Genomic DNA, 19,904 nt, shown 5'->3' on the forward strand with positions numbered 1-19,904 from the left:
AAACCTTGACTCCTTTTCCTTTTTTGGGGTAAAGTTGTTAAACAAACACAGTCCTTCACAACTAAAACATTGGTGTTTTGGTTTTGCCACTATGTAGCTGCTTTTCTTCTTTTAGATGTTTATCTGAAGATGGGCAGGAAACTCATGAAGTAAGATTCAATATATGTGCCGTTTATGAGATGGTTAGGAAATACATGATGGTGAGAATTCAAGCTGAAATCCTGGTCAATACCTTTACTCATGTCTTCACTGATAGATGTAGATCAGAATAATCTGATCACTCTAGGCATTACATCCAGTGTTTCTACTCGGGCTCAAACAAAGTCTTTGATCAAACCTGAGGTTATTTATTTTACAGTCAGATGAAAACAGGCCACCACCATAGATGAAATCAGACTAATTCTGTGAAATGAACTTCCTTGTACTGACATTCTGTTTGACAATCCAGAAACATTGTGTGCTGTAAGTCTCTGTGCTGCTTCACAAACATCCACCTGGGCTTGCAGTGCAGCCCTTATTAGGTCATTCACCGACTTCCTTCTCTTCCTCATAGACAACTACACCCAAATAATATCCTTGGTCTTAACCATAACTAGATCATACCACATCTCAGCCCATGCCTTAACCCAAACAACAAACAAGCAATCCTAAGCACAGACTGGCTGACCCATACAGGCCACCAAAAACCATGAAAGCTCTCGGACTGTCTCTTATAGTGTCAGATGTGCGGGTAACATCTGTAAAAGTTGAGTCTAAAAAACATAAAAACTTACTTTGGTTTGTTTCATGTTCAGGTAGAACTGGTGCTGACTAATGGCATTTGCCCAGATGGTTTTGATCAGAGAGTGGCTGGCATACCAGGAGTGAATAACCAGGCCGGCTTGTCCAAACGTTCGCTTGGTCACTGTTCTTCTGTACAGGAAAGAAAATACAAACAGAGGAAATCTTTAACCTGCTGTTCATACATCTTATCTGATTAAATTTAAAACTCCATTTAGTGTTAACAGAGGAAACAATCAATTTTAACCCAAGTGAACACAATTCATACAGCACTCAGGAGAAGACTGGCAGAACCATGAAGCTTTAACAGCTTTAGTAGCTGAAAGCCTCAAACTTAAAAGCTGTTTAAGGGACAGGATTCTTTTAGCAACCTGAGAATAAACAAACTGCTTTTGAGGAGCAGGAAACCCCCCCACTAAAAACAGGCAGGCTTTAGCTATTAACAGTGGGTCCTAAATGGGCCACTGGCTGTAGATGCCCTTCACAATGACGGCACATCAGAAACGAGGGTAGCAGCTAAAATAGAAGCACTTCAGGAAACAAGGAAAGCATCTCTTCAGATCAGTACAGATAAATGAAGCGGCCTGTCTGCTGACCTGTGTGGGTCGTTCACTTCTACTGCAAACTTCTTTTCACGGAAGTACAAATTCTCCAACTGCTTCCACTGAAACAACTGTGAAGCAGAAAGAGAAATGGTTAGACTGACAGGGGGTGGGGCAGCAGCAGAGGAGTTACATACCACTGAGTACACAACCCTCGAGTATTGACTGAGAAGTGGGTTTGCAGAACATCAACATTAAAGTCATCTGATGCACAAAGGCTGTTAAACAAATATACTCCGAAAAGCTGGATGTCCTGTCACATGAGGGAAGAATTTCTCTTAAAGACAACATAGCAGAAAGCAAATATTAAAGGAACGTGGTTCATTTTTGAAACTGCAGCACCCTTTGGAGCAGTTTGCAGACGTCATGAGCGGAACTCATTGTGCCAGATAGTCAGGTGTCAGTGCAAACTTCCATGCACATGTTTTCTTTAGGCACTAAAGTGAAGAATAAGGAGGCTGGCGCCTATCTACAGTGGCCAATGGTCCAGAGCAGGGGTACACAAAGGAAGTTCACATTAAGCAGTTCCAGCTACAGGAAGCCAATCTTAGCCAGATACAGAGTCAGGTTCTCATTTTATTTAGTGGTGGAGGTGGAACGCGGCAGAACTCGTCTCAGAAAGAACCAGCTGTGCTTGCTAAATGGATCAGGGAACAATTAGCAGGAAAAAAAAAACAACCTCTATTAAGAAAAATGGGATTTACTTTATGCCAACAAATAAATATGCAATTTAAGTTTGTAGGTAAGAATTCTCTGAAAGCTTTGAAAGCAATTTTACACTAACAGAGACACCAAAGATATCCTCAGCTTCAAATGCAAATGCCGTATTTACACTAACAGCAACAGAGCACTTATCTTAGCGGGACACAGATAAACTCTATCACAGCACTCTAAACCCTTTCAGATATTAAAATGGCACAACCTAAAATACTAAATCTGCTCAGGAGTTAGATCCAGTGGGATAAATCATTCCTGCACAGTAGCAGGTCTTACCGTGGAGGATATTTAGTCTCAGATCCTTGAGGAATTCTCTCTGTTCATATTAAATCCTTTTGACTGTGACTTTCCCACAGGGCTAGAGCTTCATCTAACAATACTCTCTTGTCTGTTCTCAGGGATTCAGATAGGTGTTGTAAGTTTCAGCCGAGGTAGCCCCGCCCCCCTTAGCTCCAACCCCCTCCTCCCACTGACATCACTGACAGCTCATTCTACCTCCAGCTTTTCAGTGGGCTGGAGGCCTGATTTCCTCCTCCTCTTTCTCAGTCTGACCTGATGAGCAGGTTGTGTGCCGGTATTTACTGGGTTTGGCTTTTTCCGTGTTTGGGGACATTTAAACCCAGCTCAGCTTCCACTCGCCCATGCTTTAAAGACTTAAAGAAACCGTTTTCAACTTAGTGAATAAAACACAGAGCCTCAATCTTTATCTGAATTTGAAAAAGTATTGAACCCTTTAAACCTTATTAAAATATGTCATGTTATAAAAAAAACATAGCTTAATATATGACATCTTGATTATAAAGTATATGACAGCATGACATTTATATATAAAAACAGCAACATATGAGGAGAAACATACTAGACAAGCTGAGCTAGCCTTAGATTATAAAGTAAAATCTCAAGGTTTAAACAAGGGCACAGCTGCAAAGTTATTTAGCTCCAGTGGGATAGGAAATTAGCCCTGTTCCACATACATTCACTTTTTTATGTAATAGAAACAAGTAGAAAGTTTATTATTTCTAGTTTGCCGTTTTAGGTATCAACAGTGGAAGAAGGTGATCCAACAAGATCACACAAATATATTTGGACCGACATGTAAAGTGTCGAAAATATAAGACACAAGAGTCTGAACACACATTCTCCATGGTGACACGGCGATGGCAGCACCATGCTGCGGGGATTGAAGAAGCTAAATATGAAGTAAACCTGTGAGCTGCTGCAAAGGACATGTGACTGAGATGGAGGCAAAACCCAAACATACAGCTAGAGCTAGCCAGCTAACGATCCGGGGCAGAGCATTTTCCTGGCTTAGAACAACGACATATCGGACAAAATCCCCCCAAAATAAATCAAAGTTTGTGGTCACAATTGTGAAAAGGTGTAAGGGGTTTGAATACTTCATTAAGGCATCTGTAATTATGGTATCATCTTTGATTACAGCAGCTTAATTCAGCTCAACATTAGGACATTTTCTCAGTGAGCACAACCACTCCAACCAATAAGATCCTGCTACTTTGAATACTGGAGCAGGTTTAATATGTTCTATCACAACATTATGGATCAGCAATTGTAATGCAAACTTCAATTCTCAGGGAACTGTTGGTGAACAAAGAGCTTAACCTATTGAACCATAGGAACCAGGCAGCAGGATTCACCCGAAAACCCTACTGTCATTGGTAAGGATTCTCACACCAATTCACACATGCTCCTCATTTGCATAATAATAAGAGAGTAGAGAACAATAAACACTTTCATACTGGATCAGCAAAGAAGCAGCACTACTGTGAAACTAATACAATCCAGTCCCTGCTGGAAAAGCTGCTGCTGAGATAGTCAGTGAAGAGACACACCTAAAAACACTGGTCACAAGACTACAAGCAATCTCCTTATTGGAAACAGTCCAAGAAGTCATCCTTTGTCTTCCTGTGTCTCTACACCATCATGTCTAAATACATCACTTTCTTAAACTAAATAAGTGAACAGGGGACAAAACGCACACCTCTTTTCTATGTACGTTGCTTTTGTTGCCAAACATCTAATTAGAGAAGTTAAGCAGAAATGCCTGTGGTTTCAGGATGAGATCAACATGTTCAGATCCAGCTACACCCACAACCCAAAGACCCCCAGGGCCACTAATCTACCTATAAGTCATATATAGACGTTTGATTTATGAGCCTGATCAAAAATTAAAAATGTGTCAAAGGTTGTTTCTAACTTGCTTGTGCAGAGTAAGATCAGCCCCTCCTTTCACAAAGGACGTCACATACCAGCTCTGGCTGCACGGCAACACCGTACATTTCCAGAGAATGACACATAGATTCAAGTTGTGAAATCTAGACAATGGCAGAGGAACTGTCAGATGAGTTATCCAGAAATTATAAAACAGAACAGGTTTCTTTCAATTATTTTAATTCTGTAGCAAAGATTCCTTCCAAATCTCTGATAAGAAACTAAAGCAGGGTCTTATTTAATGCCTAACACTAGCAGGTTGTATTTGAGACTATCGCCTTACCGGTACATAGTTTCACAGCCCCAGTGGCAAAAGAAAGAGAGGCATGTCATAAATTGCTTCAAAACTGAACAACTTTCTCTTTCAAGACACACAGGAGTTTGTAGATAGGATTTTATATCAGCTTTGAGCATTTCTTAGTTTGCGGTGAGAAAGCTTTAGCATTTAGACGCCGTTTTCCAACCTAAAAATAAGTTTAAAAAAAGGAAAAATTTTAATATGCTTTAGATATTTATGTGCAAAAAGAATCTTGGACAATTAGCCCTTCTGCCAATACATGCCTCCTTTCTGTATTTACATGTCACACTTTCATCGCCCTCAAAATCCTCCAAAACATACCAGTAAACAGGCCACTGCTTACTAATAAATACTGAAAACACTGAATACAAATGAAATAAAACAGAATAGAAAGTTTGGAATTTGAAAATGTGTATTTGTAAACACTTTACGTTGAAAATGATGGAAAATATAATTTAAACACCCACATACATCCCAAAACAAACTCAGTGTCTATTACATCAGTTATTTTGGAAATAATAGCAGAATTAGTCACATATTGTAAAATCATTAAAGAATTATAGAAAATTAACCAGCAGTTTGCAATCTGTGGCTCCTGAGACGCAATTGGCTCTTTGGAACTTTCTCAATGATGCTAGATAACTTTGGCTAAAAATGATAAACAAAATTATATTTTAATATACAAAGTTGATTAATTAAATGCAGGTTTCAGGATAATTGCATTCTAATATTTGCATTATAAGAAAAGCAACTTTTACTTTTAGGTAGAGCAGTGGCTCTGGGGGTATAATTGCATTATATATATAGTCAAATACATCCAAACACAAACTTTTTTTGTCATTGTGCTAAATCAATTTAAGCTAATTATTTGTGTTTATATATGATATGATCTCACCATCAATACATTAGTTCTTACTTATCACTTTTTACTAAGTAGAAAACAAAACATCTGTAGTATTTTAAAGAACATTCATTTTATTTTAGTGTAAATTGTAGCACAATATTTGTCCAGCAATCTAAGAAACACATTGTTGTGAACTGACATTCCATTACTAATAATCCTAAACTAAGAACAGTCTCAGCACCCCAAACCAGTCCTGATGACTATTTTCTATTGTTTGATAAATTGCCTTCTCTCTTGTAGTGATGAAAGCCTCCTGCTGAGGAGGGCTGGCCACAGGCGAAGAAGTTACAGAATTAAAGCCAAACCAAAAAGCTCTGTCCATACTTCCCGGAAAACTCTAAGCTTAGGAGATAGAAAAAGCCCATTTTGGTTTCTATGGGGCATTCCAGCCCCTCAACACTTTCACTGTTGCATTCACCCCCCCTCAGCACCGGGAAGAGGCCAACTGTGTCTCTGCCCGTTAATGACTCAGAACCTGGTGTAATAGCGCACCCTGCTATGTCAACAGGTTCCTGCCATACAGCTGAAGCTTCCGTGAGTCTAATAAACAAGGCCTAGGAGGGATGAAACAACACTTTCCTGAAAAAGGCAGCAAAGACAGAAACAAATAAGATATTGCAAAAGAGAGGGAAGGGAGATTAAACAAAAAATAAATGTCAACAATTAATTTGGGTAATTATAAGATTGCTAAAGCCAGTTTAAAACCTCCACACGCATCATATTGTCCTTATTTTAAAATATCAAAGCTGATCAAAGCTTCCTCAAGAAACCAGCTGGAAATTGAACAGGGAAATTTAGTCAGGGCTGCTGAACTATCATAATGAAATACTCATTGAAGTGATGTCAGTACACAAAAGACACATCTACATTATATTTTAATTTTTGTATTTCCTTCATAAACGTACCAAGTTGAGTTATTCTCTAATCACTGGGGTAGTTTTGATGGTATTGATCCCCTCTGTTTGCTCTGACACTTTCAGCTTTCCAAGTGACTCACCAGACAAATTTGCCACCTGTTTTCTGCTTCCTCCTCGCATGAGAACCAGAGGCCTAACTATGCCTATTTAGAATAGCTATAAATCATTGATTTTTTAACATAAAACTGTAAAGTTTATGTAATGGCTTCCAGAGAGGCTAAGTATTTTCCTTCATCTACTTTGATCTATTGTTATCAGGGCTGAATGTTGCATTTAAGAAAGCCCCACAGCACTTCTGTTTGGAAACTCAGCTCAAAAGTTAGTCCAACAAATATATATCCCAAGACCTTAAACTGCTTTCTGCAAAAAATGCATTTGAAAAGTAAAGAAGTAATGAGATATGTTCTGAAATTGAAAGCTTGAATAAATGAGAAAATTAGAGCAGCTGTGAACGACTCTACCTTTCTTGGTTTCAGTTTATCCTGCAAATCGTACTGGCTGATGCCTTTATAGCTGACTCCAAGCCACCAAGGTATTCCTTGCTTGTCCTGCATGAAAGCGCACACAAACAGAGCACAACAATCATTAGGGCCTTTTATTACCAGCTCTATTATCTCATTAAGATCACAGCAATGGTAATGCAAGAAGAGATCAAATACATTAAAGGTCTTAAAACCAATCTGCAAAGCTGACTGAGCAATTTCAGCACTACTGTTTGATCTTTTTCCAACTCCTTAATTTAATAAAGTCTGGTAGGAATAAGGCCAATTAGCATATTCTCCTAAAACTTACAAAGCAGTGCTGAATATATTTGACCAATTAAAAGTGATTTTAGCACCAATAATTAAATAAAGTGCTTTGATAGAATACTCATAAAAGCTTTTTTTTGTCATGTTATAACTACAAAATTCAGTGTATTTACTTGGATTGTATGGGATGCTTTAATGCAAAGTCCAGCATAAATTTAACAGTAGTCTGAATCTTTAGGTTTTTCTTAAACTTTTACTCTGATATCCTAAAATAAAACAGTGTGGCAGCCCGTCTTCAGATTCGTACATAGAGTCCACCTCTATGTGATTTAACATCAGAGCATTATTAAACAAACAGCATCAAGGAAACCTAGGAACACTGCAAATCACATAGAAGCTTAGAAAAACTCATTAAGAATTATTGAGACCTTCATCTGAAAATAAACAGATCAAAGTTTTAAACAACTGCAGACCAACCAAGACATGACCGTCCACCTGAACGGAAAAACAGAAGGCCTGGGGTGGTGAAATAAATAAATCGGGAGTCTGCTTAATCTATTCAAATCTATTAGTTTCATATAATCATAGAGAATATACTACTAAGTTCACTTTATCTGGATAAAAACTGAATCATTCAGTTTAAGTTTCCTAAGTAATGGGTCTCCTAAAAATGATAATGACCCATGAGGTCAGAAAGATGTATTAAAAACCCAGAGCAGTGGGTACGTTGTCTCGTTGCACTGAAACTGTTCCACAAAACACACACGAAGATAAAAGTGAAACGAGACAAAAAGAAAAAAATTTTGGCTGTTATGCTAAAATCAGTCCGCTAACACTACAGTTTTTTTGTAACAAATTATCACTTTGTCGGAACATGGTCGTGGTATTATCAGGCATAAGGTATATTTTCTTTAAGCAGAGACATGAAGCTTGCTTAGAAACGATAAGGATCCCTTTGCATGCACAATCCTTATTTGTTAACAGTTCTAAATAAATGTGTCCTTTTTTTTCCACTTCACGACTACATAATATTTTGATTTGTTAATCACATTATATTCCATTGAAGCACATTTAAGTAGTGATGTGACAAAATGTAAAACGTTTAGGTTATAAAAACAGTTTTTGAAAGGCAATGAACTACTGTTGAAATGTAAAAGTGGTGAGTATTCTGTTACCTTCACAGGATAAAAATGAACTCCATATGTGGGCAGAGATTCCACCAGGGCCAGATATCTACAATCAGAGGGACAGGTTAACAGGCATTCAGCTACTTACACTTCATCATTGTCACCTGATATCTGTACAACAACTGACAGATGAGGCTTTAAGGCCCAGGCAATGAGAGGCTGCAGTCATTTTACAACGACAAGCTGATCGATTTGCTTTGGGGCTGCTCAGGGACAGAAATCATTTGGACCAGTGGAAAGCACGGCAGAGGACTTACACCCTCCCAAAGCTGGCAGACTGCCTACTATAGAAGCAGCTTTTCTAATTAATGACAGTCTGGCATGCTGACAGCTGCCTCATATAACTACAGCCACCGCAGTGCAAACACGAGGTTAAAGAGGATGAGCTGATTCAGACTCTGGGGACAGAAAAACAGAGGCAACACATATATTCTATTTGTTTTCTTCAACTTACTTTACGATGGCTTGTCCTCTGGTCACTCCCTTCAGTTTCTTGTAGTGTTCAATCACTCTCTCTTCGCTGCGGATGAAAGGATAAAACGTTTAATGAATAATCCATCAAGTGTAACGCATTTGTGGCCACAGTGGGACTTTGTTGAGAAGGCTCATTCTTTAAAACACGTTCAGCCCTCTCATGCAGAAAATGCAGTCTAAACCCACTGGCCTGCTGATAACTTTCATCTGCTAAGCATGCTAATGCCTCCCATTTCTGTAATCAGTTTTTTATAGCACAGTGACTGCCCACAGCAGCATCCCCAACATAAAGATAGAAGTAGATATATGGTGATGTTCCCACTCATTCCCAATAAGACCCTAAACTTTACTAGAATGTTGTACTGATTTATCTGCTTGATATCAGCAGTGCCGTTTCACATGAAGAAGCAGAGAGACAGGCAGCAAATTAACAAGGGACAGACAGATCAATAGCGAGAACAATCGGATGCTGTTAGCACCCCTTGGTGTTCTTTTGGAACTAATGAGTAAATATAATTAACAAAGTTCACAGTCCAGTCAGCCCATTTACAACAAAAAACCCACCATCCAAGTAACAGGTCTGTAAACACCAAAACTGCTTTGCTCTGGATGTTACAGCTCTGCAAAACAGCTTGTACCTGACCTGCAAGCTTTTATCGAAGGGAGTTCTCAGTGATTGCAGCTTATAGGATATTAAATCATTTGAGTTGTAGTCTTTCAATATGCAGTAAAAAAGGATATCCTGATCTGATTTGGGTACAAAGTGAGGGATCTTTAAAATATATCTGACTAAACTCAACATTTAACAGATATTATCAGTCTGAACCATCAATACGCTATGCTCATGATTTTATTGGACAGTTTTTAAAAATCATGGCTAATTTTCATGTAAATGACCTGCAGTGTTTTTTGTTTTTTCTTGTTGTTGTTGTTTTTTTGGCCCTGCAGTTGCTTGATAGATCTAAAGCACCAAAACAAATAACATAATATTGCAAAAACAAAGTTTTAGGTAATTAAATTGTGTAAAGACCAACAATATTGTGGTTGTGGCATTTATGTTTGGTCTCAATATCCAGACATTTTTAGAGGATTTTTCTTAACGTCTGGGCTAAATACCAAAAACAGCAAAATAGCTTTAATTATTTATTTATTTCCACATTTGTCAAATATCAGATTTAAGAGTAAATCAAGGAAAATAGTAAACAGATGGTGCAGTTGTTTTTTGAGCATCTTTAGTTAAAGAAAGTTTTAGCCATTCCCAGAATAGTCTTATTTAGAAATCAGATGTAGATTGGCTTCCAGCTGGTAGTGTGATAGAATCATGCAGTAGAAATATACTATAAATGACCGCTTATAAAAGCATCCAGATTAGCTAAGCCGAGGCCTTAAGAGTTTTTCATCATTCAGTGTGAAATGCTGAGTAACTTAAATACTACCTCTCTCTTTGTGAAACTGGGCTTTAAGTGCTAGTTGATAGATTTTGCAACATTCAAATTAAACATTTCTTGTTGTACTATGTTTCAAAACTGGTGCATTGATTTTAATAAAGTACCAAATTAAGACTTGGTATTAATAGTTGCCTAATCTTAGGGCTGCAGCTATTGATTAGCTTAGTAACTGATAAATGTAACAATTTTTCACTTGATCTAAAAAGAGATGGTTTTAGAGAATAAACTAACTTAAAGTTTTTTTTTACCTTAAAAAAAAGTCATGAAAAAAAAGAACTTATTGAACAGTTTAAATACATTGTAAATGTCAAAGGTCAAGAATGCCACTTCAGGGTTTTCTGGACAGATTCTATTTACAAAGCGATTTACTCTTCCATTAAATGGATATTATTTTGACTGCTACATTATTTGGTATTTATTATTTTAGTAATCAGCTAAGCACGATGAATCAGATTAATTTTTCCAGCCCATATTCTTATTTGACTCAGATCAGAATAGGGAACAATGAAAATGTCTATGAAATCGATTATTTTTAACAACTAAACTTTTTTTTTATATAAATATATAATTTTACCAGGTAATAATAAAAATGAAAGGATAAAATATAGGCTTCAAATAGCACCGGTTAATGAATGGTGATTAGAAATGGCTGAGACTGTTTTGAGCAATTTGTGAAACAGTCCTGATTGGAGTCTGACCTTGCAAGTATTACATAAGATCCTGCTGTGGCACTGAATGAACTCCGGTTGTCAACAGGCTGCTCAGAAACACGTAGACCACTACTCCCCTGTCACGCTTTAGGTGGCCAAAAATTTTTTCCTTATGACTAACCATATATTCTTAATCGAAATATTTGTGCGGGTTAACTACAAACATAACCTGTATATAGAGCCAGTTTATAAAGCTGAAGCTAAAGGAAGAAAATAAAAGTGACATTTTGCTGGAAAGCCTGAACAGCAAAGTGCAGAGAGAGCTTTACAGAAAAAAGCATTATCTCAATAATCCCTCTACATCTAAGATCAACATATGCCTTTAACTCTTAATGCTAATTTACTATGTTGTGTTACAGTTCCTACTCATAGGTGCAAAGATTAAATGTCAGCTAAGGGCTACATTTTAACACATAAGGTATGACTCTTTTTTTGCAAATACTGTAGTAGTAAACAGGAAGTTCTATACTCCTGTTCATCAAATTATCAGGTTTATCTGCTATTTTAGTCGTGCAATGCAAATCATTTCAAATACAAAACAGATGACTGATTGAATGGTTGAAATGGTGGCAGACAGAGTAATTCAGGTCCAAAGAAATATGGCTGCTGATATCTGTGGCTCAGTTGTGGTCTTGGGAGCTGTCTGCTTTCTTGCTTCGAAATCATTGGCTGGTTTGTATTTACAAACCCATAGAGATTACAGTAACCTCTTATTACCTATATGCATTGTACCAATCAAAAATACGTGTTTCATTTGCTCATCTTCCAATACTGGATATTAAATAGTTCCAAAGTGTGAGAGGCTTTTCAGCTTCATCTGCCCTGAGCTGTAGCTGCAAGGAAAAAACTCAAATAAAGGAACTACACCATAACAATGTCCAATGAAAGCTCCAAAGAGGTGATAAAATGTCATGTTGGCTATGCTATGCTTTACTTATGTGTTTAAATGAAGCTAAAAAGCTGTAAGTAGCTAAGAAGGAAACTGTATATAGTATTGAGATTTTTTTATGCAGACAAGACAGAAGACGCAGCATCAATGTTTTTAAGCAGATTTTGAATCATTGAACGAGAAGGAGCTTGAAAAAAACTGCACATTTTAAATTATTTCACAAAAGGTTTTCACACTTCCTTATGTTAATTTCTGACTTTAAAAAAAGATAAGGAATGCGCTTAAGAGTTGATAGAAACGCTTTTATTGAATAAGTTCTGATGTAACCAACATTTACCACCCATGACTGATAAGGTCTTTCCGCTGCCAGCATCCTACCCTCACTGTAACAATTACTATTGCATTTCTTTCTTGACGTTTTTCGATGGCATGTAAAACCACTAATACTAGCTGACATAATAAACAAAGTACAACTTGCTCAATTGCAACAAATTCCTTTAAACTTTGCTCTGTTAATGATCCGTGGTTGGTGCTAGCTTGATACCTCTACTTGCACTTTATTGCAACAAAGGTAAACATCAATGTATGGCAACATTACACTTTGCATTGCCTGGTTAATTCACTCCAAACCAGAATGACACCTGCCTTATTCACAGTTTCTGTTTTTCTGAGAATAGGACGGAAACACCTATTGGAGTTAGAGAGAGAACAGGAACAGGAAAAACACATGGAGACAGTTACTAGTAATTGGCTATAACTTACACTCTCTCTCAGACACACAATTACATTGCTTAGAGCCATTATATAAATGATTTCCTCAAGCAGGGAGACTAGAAAAAAAAGGCAGCAAAGTGTAGTTTTCAAAAATAGATATCAGAAACAGCTGAAATCAGTATTTACAGGAAGGTGCTTCTCAGAAAGATTAGGAATGGGCCACACAACTTTGGTTTCTACTTTCCTTTAAACAAAGGGAAACTTTATTATAGCAGCTGTTTTTTGCTAAGGAACTGAAATCAGGTTAGCTTCTAGTGCTTTTGGGGTTCACGTATCTTACCAGTAATGAAGTGAAGGATGCTCCCTCAGTACTCTGGTGGGCAGAACTGGTAGCTGCTTCAGGTCTGACACTGCAGTCTCAGCACTGGAGAAATAGATACAGAAACTTAAAAACGTAACATATATAATTATTCATCATATACTCAAATGCAAGAAATGCACTCACACAACAATTGCTGTGTGAGTGTCCCTTCTCAACTGATCATGGTTTGTCAACAACCAATTAATGGAAGTTCTACTTTTTGTGAGTTAAAAGGTATTTTTACATCCGTTTATGATCCTAAAATAAGAGCAGAACATGTGGACAGCAAAAGGCAAAGGTTTATGTAAAAGATCTCAAGCCAAGTCCAAAAATTTGACTATTTCTCCACATGTTCAGGGAGCTTTGATTTCTTATCTGAAGGCACAGCAGCAATAACTCTTATTTTCAATTCTTTGTGGGAAGGTGAAACGACAGAGGATTTTGTTGTTTTTTTTCTTTTTCTTTTTTCAATATCAAGTATAAAGAAAATGACTGCCTGCCAAAGTTAAACTTGACTTTTACTCATGTCTTGCCAGAGCTCCGTTGCAAACCCTTTGACTCATTAGAGGCCTTTCAGAGAACAGAGAGAAATGTTTTAAAGGCTGCAATTGCTTAAACTGAGCTTATCCTTATAGAACCATCCTTTGAACTGGCCTTAAATTTTCTAATGACTTTTTAGACATGTTCATTGGTTAAGTTATGGTTTGTCCATGCATAATTTTTTTTTTTCTAAATATTCGTCAACAGATTGCATAACTGGATTTTGTAGCTCTGCAGCAAAAACTAAACAAAAACACTTCTTATAGGAAGTAAATAAACCAAGGAGTAGAGATGCTCAATAATCCAATTGTTCTGCATTAACAGGGGAGCAGGATTGCACTAATCAGTTCCTGTGGTAATGATGATAGAATCTAGTAGCAGTTGAAGGATTAACCCAAGAATTTATAGTGTAGCAGGGATGCATATTTTTCCCATTTCAACTATTTTAGACAATTTCTTCATTATTCACAATTTTTAAATGCTTTGTAGATGTTGTTTCAATAAATGACTGAATGGAAGTTGTTGTATAGCTTTCAAATGGATCAAACTCACCCCACCTTCTCTCAGACACTAGCTGTGATGCCTGGGTGTTCAGACCACCATGAATAAACCATGGCGCGTTCATAAAGGTGGATGTAGCCTCATAACTGGGAAGCCAAAACCATTTCCTTGTACGGCTTCTTAATGAATTTAAGCTAAAATACTAAACTTGAGAGGCTATTAAAGGAATGAAGACAGTGTACAAAAGAGTGAGAAAAAAGATAAAAGATTTAAAATATGTAGCATAGAGAACCGAGATCAATATTAAGATTACCTCTAAACATACCCTGATGCAAAAAAAATAATAAATAAATAAAAGAAAAAAGGACTGGTAGATTAATATAAAAGCCATTTATGTTAACTTTATCATTCAATAAATCAGTTCATCTGTTCTCAGGAGAAGTAATGTAATTCAACATCCCTCCAACATGGAAAGGCAGAGATATAATGACCCTGGTATGTGGAGCTGCTATAAGGCCACTCTCCCCTGTAGCTCCCTCTCCTTGGCTGACTGGGTTTGCTGCCACGGCACTTGGCTGCTTGTTTGATGGCATACATTTTATGGGGAGCTCAGGCCCTGGTGCTGTTGGGGTGATCTACTCCGCAGCCAGGCTGCCGTGTCAGCAGTCTGGAATTCATTACTATGTCTGTTATCTTCCCGCAGCATGTGGGCGATTCCTACACCCGGTGCAGCCCAGCCCAGAGCAGTCTGCCCAGGGTGGGAGAGATAATACTCATGTGTCAGCTATTCCACAGGGCTGAGACTTGGGGACTTCGGAGGGAGCACAATGAGAGAGCAGGCTGCTGTGAATGAGCCACTAATTACAGGCCACACCTGCAAATAGAACTGTGGACAAAAACTGGGTGTAATGCTGCTGCGTGTGTGGGAAATCTCCATTCATACTAACTGAAGATCATTTCAAATCACAGGCAGTTAATATACATATGTAGTGGAATAAAAAAAAAAAAACTCAGAACCAACACTGCATTTCAGAGTGCTTCCAATTATAAATGAAGGAGAAAAAAAAAAATCCCCTGGTTGCTCTTAAGGCATAATTAAAAGCATCAATCAATTTTGTTTTCCTTCCTTTTTCGTTGATCCTTTAAACCAACCCCCACAGAATAAACCCTACACGTTGCACTCAGCTGTGGATTATAGCTGCAGGTGGTGAAACCAATAGCAGTAAAGTGTGAATAAGTAGAGCATTGTAAGACAATGCACTTAACTGGGGAGTTCTACAACAGCAGAAGTACAATAAGCAACCTGATGGAGCATTAATTCAGTTCACAGCAGGGGTTTGGCCCACCCCGCAACAATAACATGACTACAGTCAGTCCCCTTGACGCCAACTTGTCTGCAATTGGACAGTGGGTCCTGCTGATCCCTCTTAAGGCAGCTGGCTGTAGGAGGAGACCTCCCTGACTCCTCCACAGCTAATCTACTGCTCTAGGACCAGAGGCTGCTGATACAAGAAAGGGGAGACATATTTATACTGTATGATTCACGGGGGATTTTCTGGGCAAGTTTTCTGAAAAAAGTGGAAACAAAGGGGATCGCTGACAAGAATGCATAATACTGACACAGGACAATGTTTATAGTAGGTAAAAGGATCCAAGAAGAAAGATTATTATTACCCATTCGACAGTTTTCTAAACGACAAATAAGATATTATATTGTGGATCTGTTACAACACCAAGCTGTAGATGAGCATGTATTCATACCTCATCGACATCATCAAAGTTCTCCATAAAGAAATACTGCATTTGAATTTTGTCCGAAGTGTATTGGGATGTTATGTAACAGACCATAACAAAGTAATATATAACTGTTGAGTGAAGGAAAATGATGCATGGCTTTCAAAACTGGCTTTCCTGTCCCTGCTGAAGAAAAGTATCCCAACATGATGTTATCTACACCACGTTTTACCATGAAGATTGTTTCAGGCGATACACATTAGTTTTCCTCCAGATACAATTTATTTCATGTTTATCTGTTAGACAATAACACTAAAAATGTAACCTCCTTGGCAGAGGTGAAATGACAGCGTAATTTGGATGTGAGTCGCTGTAATGAATTTAACCAGAGAACAGTTGGTGTTGTCTTTTATTGGTTTTTTTTAGACTCAGGACAAAGTACGGCCCATCCCAACACCCACATGAAGTGAAAGTTCAACTTTCACAGGCCGAACATTTAGAACAAGCAGAGGAGTTTACATTTTAAAACTCTGAAAAGAAAATTTGAAGACACTGAAACCATTTGTAATAGTTACTTATCTGGTCAGGTGCACTCGTAAATAACTAATAATTGTTTAATGAGCTCTAGCATGTGCCGCCTGGCGGGATTTCTTTTCTGCAGGGAAACAAAAGCCTATGGTTCAACAAGAAGACAAACTGCATTTTCAGCATTGCACATTTCACCATTCAAAACTACATGCACAACATTCCTTGCTGTGCACAAATTTTTGTTTGCATAATGGACAAAGAGGCCTTCGGAGGCAGCGAGACAACACAGGTTCGGCTGCAGCAGTTTGCTCATTGACACTATCAGTCTGAGCAATGTTTACTACTGCCAGCTAATGCCCTTCACCTCTTAGACTTGTTAAAATAAAACATTGAACATTATCAGCAGGTCAAGCCCACTGTGAAAACAAAGTCACTATTAATGAACAGACCATGGAGGTTTTATACTGAGTCCAATCAAAAATACTGTGTCTCCTCAACTGTATGTCATTTATTGACAGATGATGCAATCACTACACGTTGAAAGGAATTGATTGTGCTCCACATGTTGAAGTTCATGTCTATCATTTCTCTGAATTCTCTGTACACTCACCTTTATTTGCAACTACAGCTGCAGGTTTTCATGGTTCTGTCTGTTTCAGCATATTTATAGATGGGCATTTTCTATTGAGCGAAGCTAACCAAAACAGATTTCACATTCTGACATTTTTTTTAACCATTTCTTAACATTTTGGTCTCTTTAAATGCTCATCCAATTTAAAGTAGTGTTTGAGTGTGAATTGAAAAGAAAAAATAATGTGAGTCTTAAATTTTCCAAAAAATCAAAATGTGGGTTTGCCTTTATAAAGCCCTGCACATCTAGATAATAACTTTTTTTTTTTCTTAAAATGTTTCCCTTAGTTTCCCTCCTAATGTCTGAGGTCTGTCCAAAACCTAAATATTATCCAATTCGATTGATTGACTTTATGGATCTCACAGTGGATAAATTTACTCGTTACATCAGTTCAAATAGTCAAAAAGAGAAGAAGAAGAAGGTGCCAAAGGAAGAAAAAGGTACATGGGATATATACAGTATATATAATGGGTCCACATATGACAGCTTTGTTTTATTTTTGTTTTAGCAAGATTTAACTTCTTTATAGTAACTGTACGTTTAGGGTCACGTTTCTGTTGGAATGTAAACCTTTGCTACAATTTCAAATCATTTTGTAATCTCTAAAAGGCTATTTTCTAGGATCAGATTGCCCTTTATGAGGGCTACCCTTGTTTCCAGCAGCTCTTGCCAAAATCACTGTCCCTGTTAGGGGAAAAAATCCCCACAGCATAATGCTGCCACCAACATGTTTTGCACATTTATTGCCAACTGGAGCATTTTGCATGTAGTTCAAAAAGTACAGATCTAATATTACACCTGTGACCTTCCTCAACATCTTTGCAGCACAACCTGGCTTTATTTTAATCCTGAAAACGGTGTATAATTTTTCTTCCATTTCATAATTTTGCCCTACTTTTTTAAGGCTTATCCAACACAATTGTAATAAAACATACTGATCTGAGGGGTTATGATATATATACAGGAACTAAGATTCTGATGGGTTTAAATACTTTTACAAAGCACTGTTAACATGACGTAAATAATATGGATAGAGTCAGCAGAGTAAACAAGAGTTTAGCTCTGTCTCCAGACAAATTTAAGACAATTATTAACTGAGCGTAGGTTCAAGCTAAAATGAAATCTAAGCCAGTAAGGTTATACATTAACAACCATTATTTAGGATACCCAGTATTGACCAAACACTTCTTCCTTGTACATTAACACGAGAAATTGTGTAGGGCTTTTGTCCCCCCTCTATAATCCTATTGGTTAGCAGCATATGTCAATATTTTAGTTTGAACATAATCTATAAAGTAAAACAAAACAAAAAATCACCAATTAACTTATTAGCCTAATTTACACAAACACATTTCTAAGGAAAGATTTTTTTAAACTTAAAACGAAACATTGATAAGAGAAACATAGATTTGAAGTTATGAGAAAGAATAATGGTCTCTTACCTGGTATAATCTCCCTTTGCCTCCTTAAAAAGATCAGAATAACTTAGTGATTAAACAGCACTTAACCACTGACAAGCTAGTACAATAATGTTAAATATCGGTAGCTTTCTACAAATGTTACAAAGCTGGCTATTAAAACTTACGTTTTAAGGTGTTTTTTCTTATTATTATTGAGTTAAACTTAAGTTTAACTTTATTTAAAAGATTTAAGCGCCCCCCCACCCCTTCGAAGGACAAACATTTTCAAATGTTCAGCTCGTCCTCCTTTTTTCTCACTGGGGGGTGAGTGACATTAAAGCATGGAGGGACTGCGACAAAAAAAAACTCTCTTACCTGCAACGCGAAGGCGGCTAACTTGAAAATATTGTCGCTCTCCACTTCAATAGTTTCCTGTTAGGAGAATAAATGAAAACGGCAGGCTTGTTAAAAACATGAAGCACAGCGCTAACTGTCTGAAACACTTGACTAGAGAGTAAACCCTCCCGTCCCATACTTCGAGACCGTACCTCGGTCCCACCGTTACCGACTGAACCACCGCGGCAACGACATTTCGGGGTTTAAACCTACTAAAAAGATGTTTTCTCTGTTTTTTTGTGTGTTCTAAACATCATGGAGCAATCTGTAAAAAGCGAAAATCACCATGAGGGACAGGCGGACTATTTTAAGGTTTTGTTCGAAGTTAAAGCCCCCTCGGTGAAGTGGTACGGTCCTTTAGCAGGTTCAACAGTCTCCGTCCCCATGGTGACCAGTCAGCTCTCCCCGCGAAAGAAAAAAACAGAACACCATGCAACGTTTGATCTCATGCTGCATTCATGGGCGTCCCGTAAAAGTGTATTCTTCACTTGTTAGGAGATAAGTGTCGACTACCAACACCAGATATGTTTGTGTTTTTTCTGGAACCTTTCTAAGGTCTAAATATATTTCATTTTCAGATTTTAGAGCGGGCATTTCTATTTCTATTTAATTCAAAGACAGAATTTTAAAGCATCTATAGCACCTTAAATGTGGAACCCAAATAAGACAATACAATTTTGAGAAACTCATGAGATGTAAAATGGGATTCCCAAGACACAAACAACAACGTCAGATATATTTGTTTTGTATATAAATACCGTTAGTTCATCCTAAAAACTACTGAATTAAAAATCTAAAGTGCTAAGTACATAAAGTAAGTGTTGAACAAGTAATTACATATGTGGCCATCTAAATAAAACAGATGAAAAGAATAACAGTAATATATTTATGTAATTAATATTAGATTAATTTCTAAATAATAAATAAGCCATCAATAGAATCATCTTCTGTTCTACGAGCATTAACCCTTAATTTGATTTAAAGAATTACAAAACAGTTTTTGTACTATTTGCAAAGTGTGTAAGGTATTTTTTAAAGCCCATCTTGCACAGTAAAGCCATTTAAAATCTGTCATGTATAAAAAGAGCAACCAAAAAACGTAATTGTGCAGTAACATCCAACTTAAAAAACAGAAACAACTGCCATATTTGACAAATATAAGAGAAAAAATTATGATATTTCTTAAAATAACAAC

At 37.3% G+C, this 19,904-nt stretch overlaps 1 protein-coding gene across 4 annotated transcripts in view; it reads right to left on the reverse strand.

Moving 5' to 3' along the window:
• The window catches only part of frmd4ba (FERM domain containing 4Ba), a 55,677-nt gene that overhangs the window by 10,147 nt on the left and 25,626 nt on the right, over nt 1–19,904 (reverse strand). For all 4 annotated transcript variants that reach the window (XM_038285224.1, XM_038285222.1, XM_038285223.1 and 1 more), the window contains exons 6-13: nt 18,689–18,745; nt 18,356–18,378; nt 12,959–13,042; nt 8,838–8,903; nt 8,372–8,429; nt 6,909–6,995; nt 1,377–1,453; nt 774–912 (exon numbers count right to left, since the gene is read on the reverse strand). In XM_038285224.1, coding sequence (XP_038141152.1) covers nt 774–912; nt 1,377–1,453; nt 6,909–6,995; nt 8,372–8,429; nt 8,838–8,903; nt 12,959–13,042; nt 18,356–18,378; nt 18,689–18,745 — 591 coding nt within the window. The remainder of the gene's footprint in view (nt 1–773; nt 913–1,376; nt 1,454–6,908; nt 6,996–8,371; nt 8,430–8,837; nt 8,904–12,958; nt 13,043–18,355; nt 18,379–18,688; nt 18,746–19,904) is intronic.

Source organism: Cyprinodon tularosa, unplaced genomic scaffold (genome assembly GCF_016077235.1).
Source record: "Cyprinodon tularosa strain WSP-4 unplaced genomic scaffold, ASM1607723v1 ctg209, whole genome shotgun sequence".
NCBI classification, from domain to species: domain Eukaryota; kingdom Metazoa; phylum Chordata; class Actinopteri; order Cyprinodontiformes; family Cyprinodontidae; genus Cyprinodon; species Cyprinodon tularosa.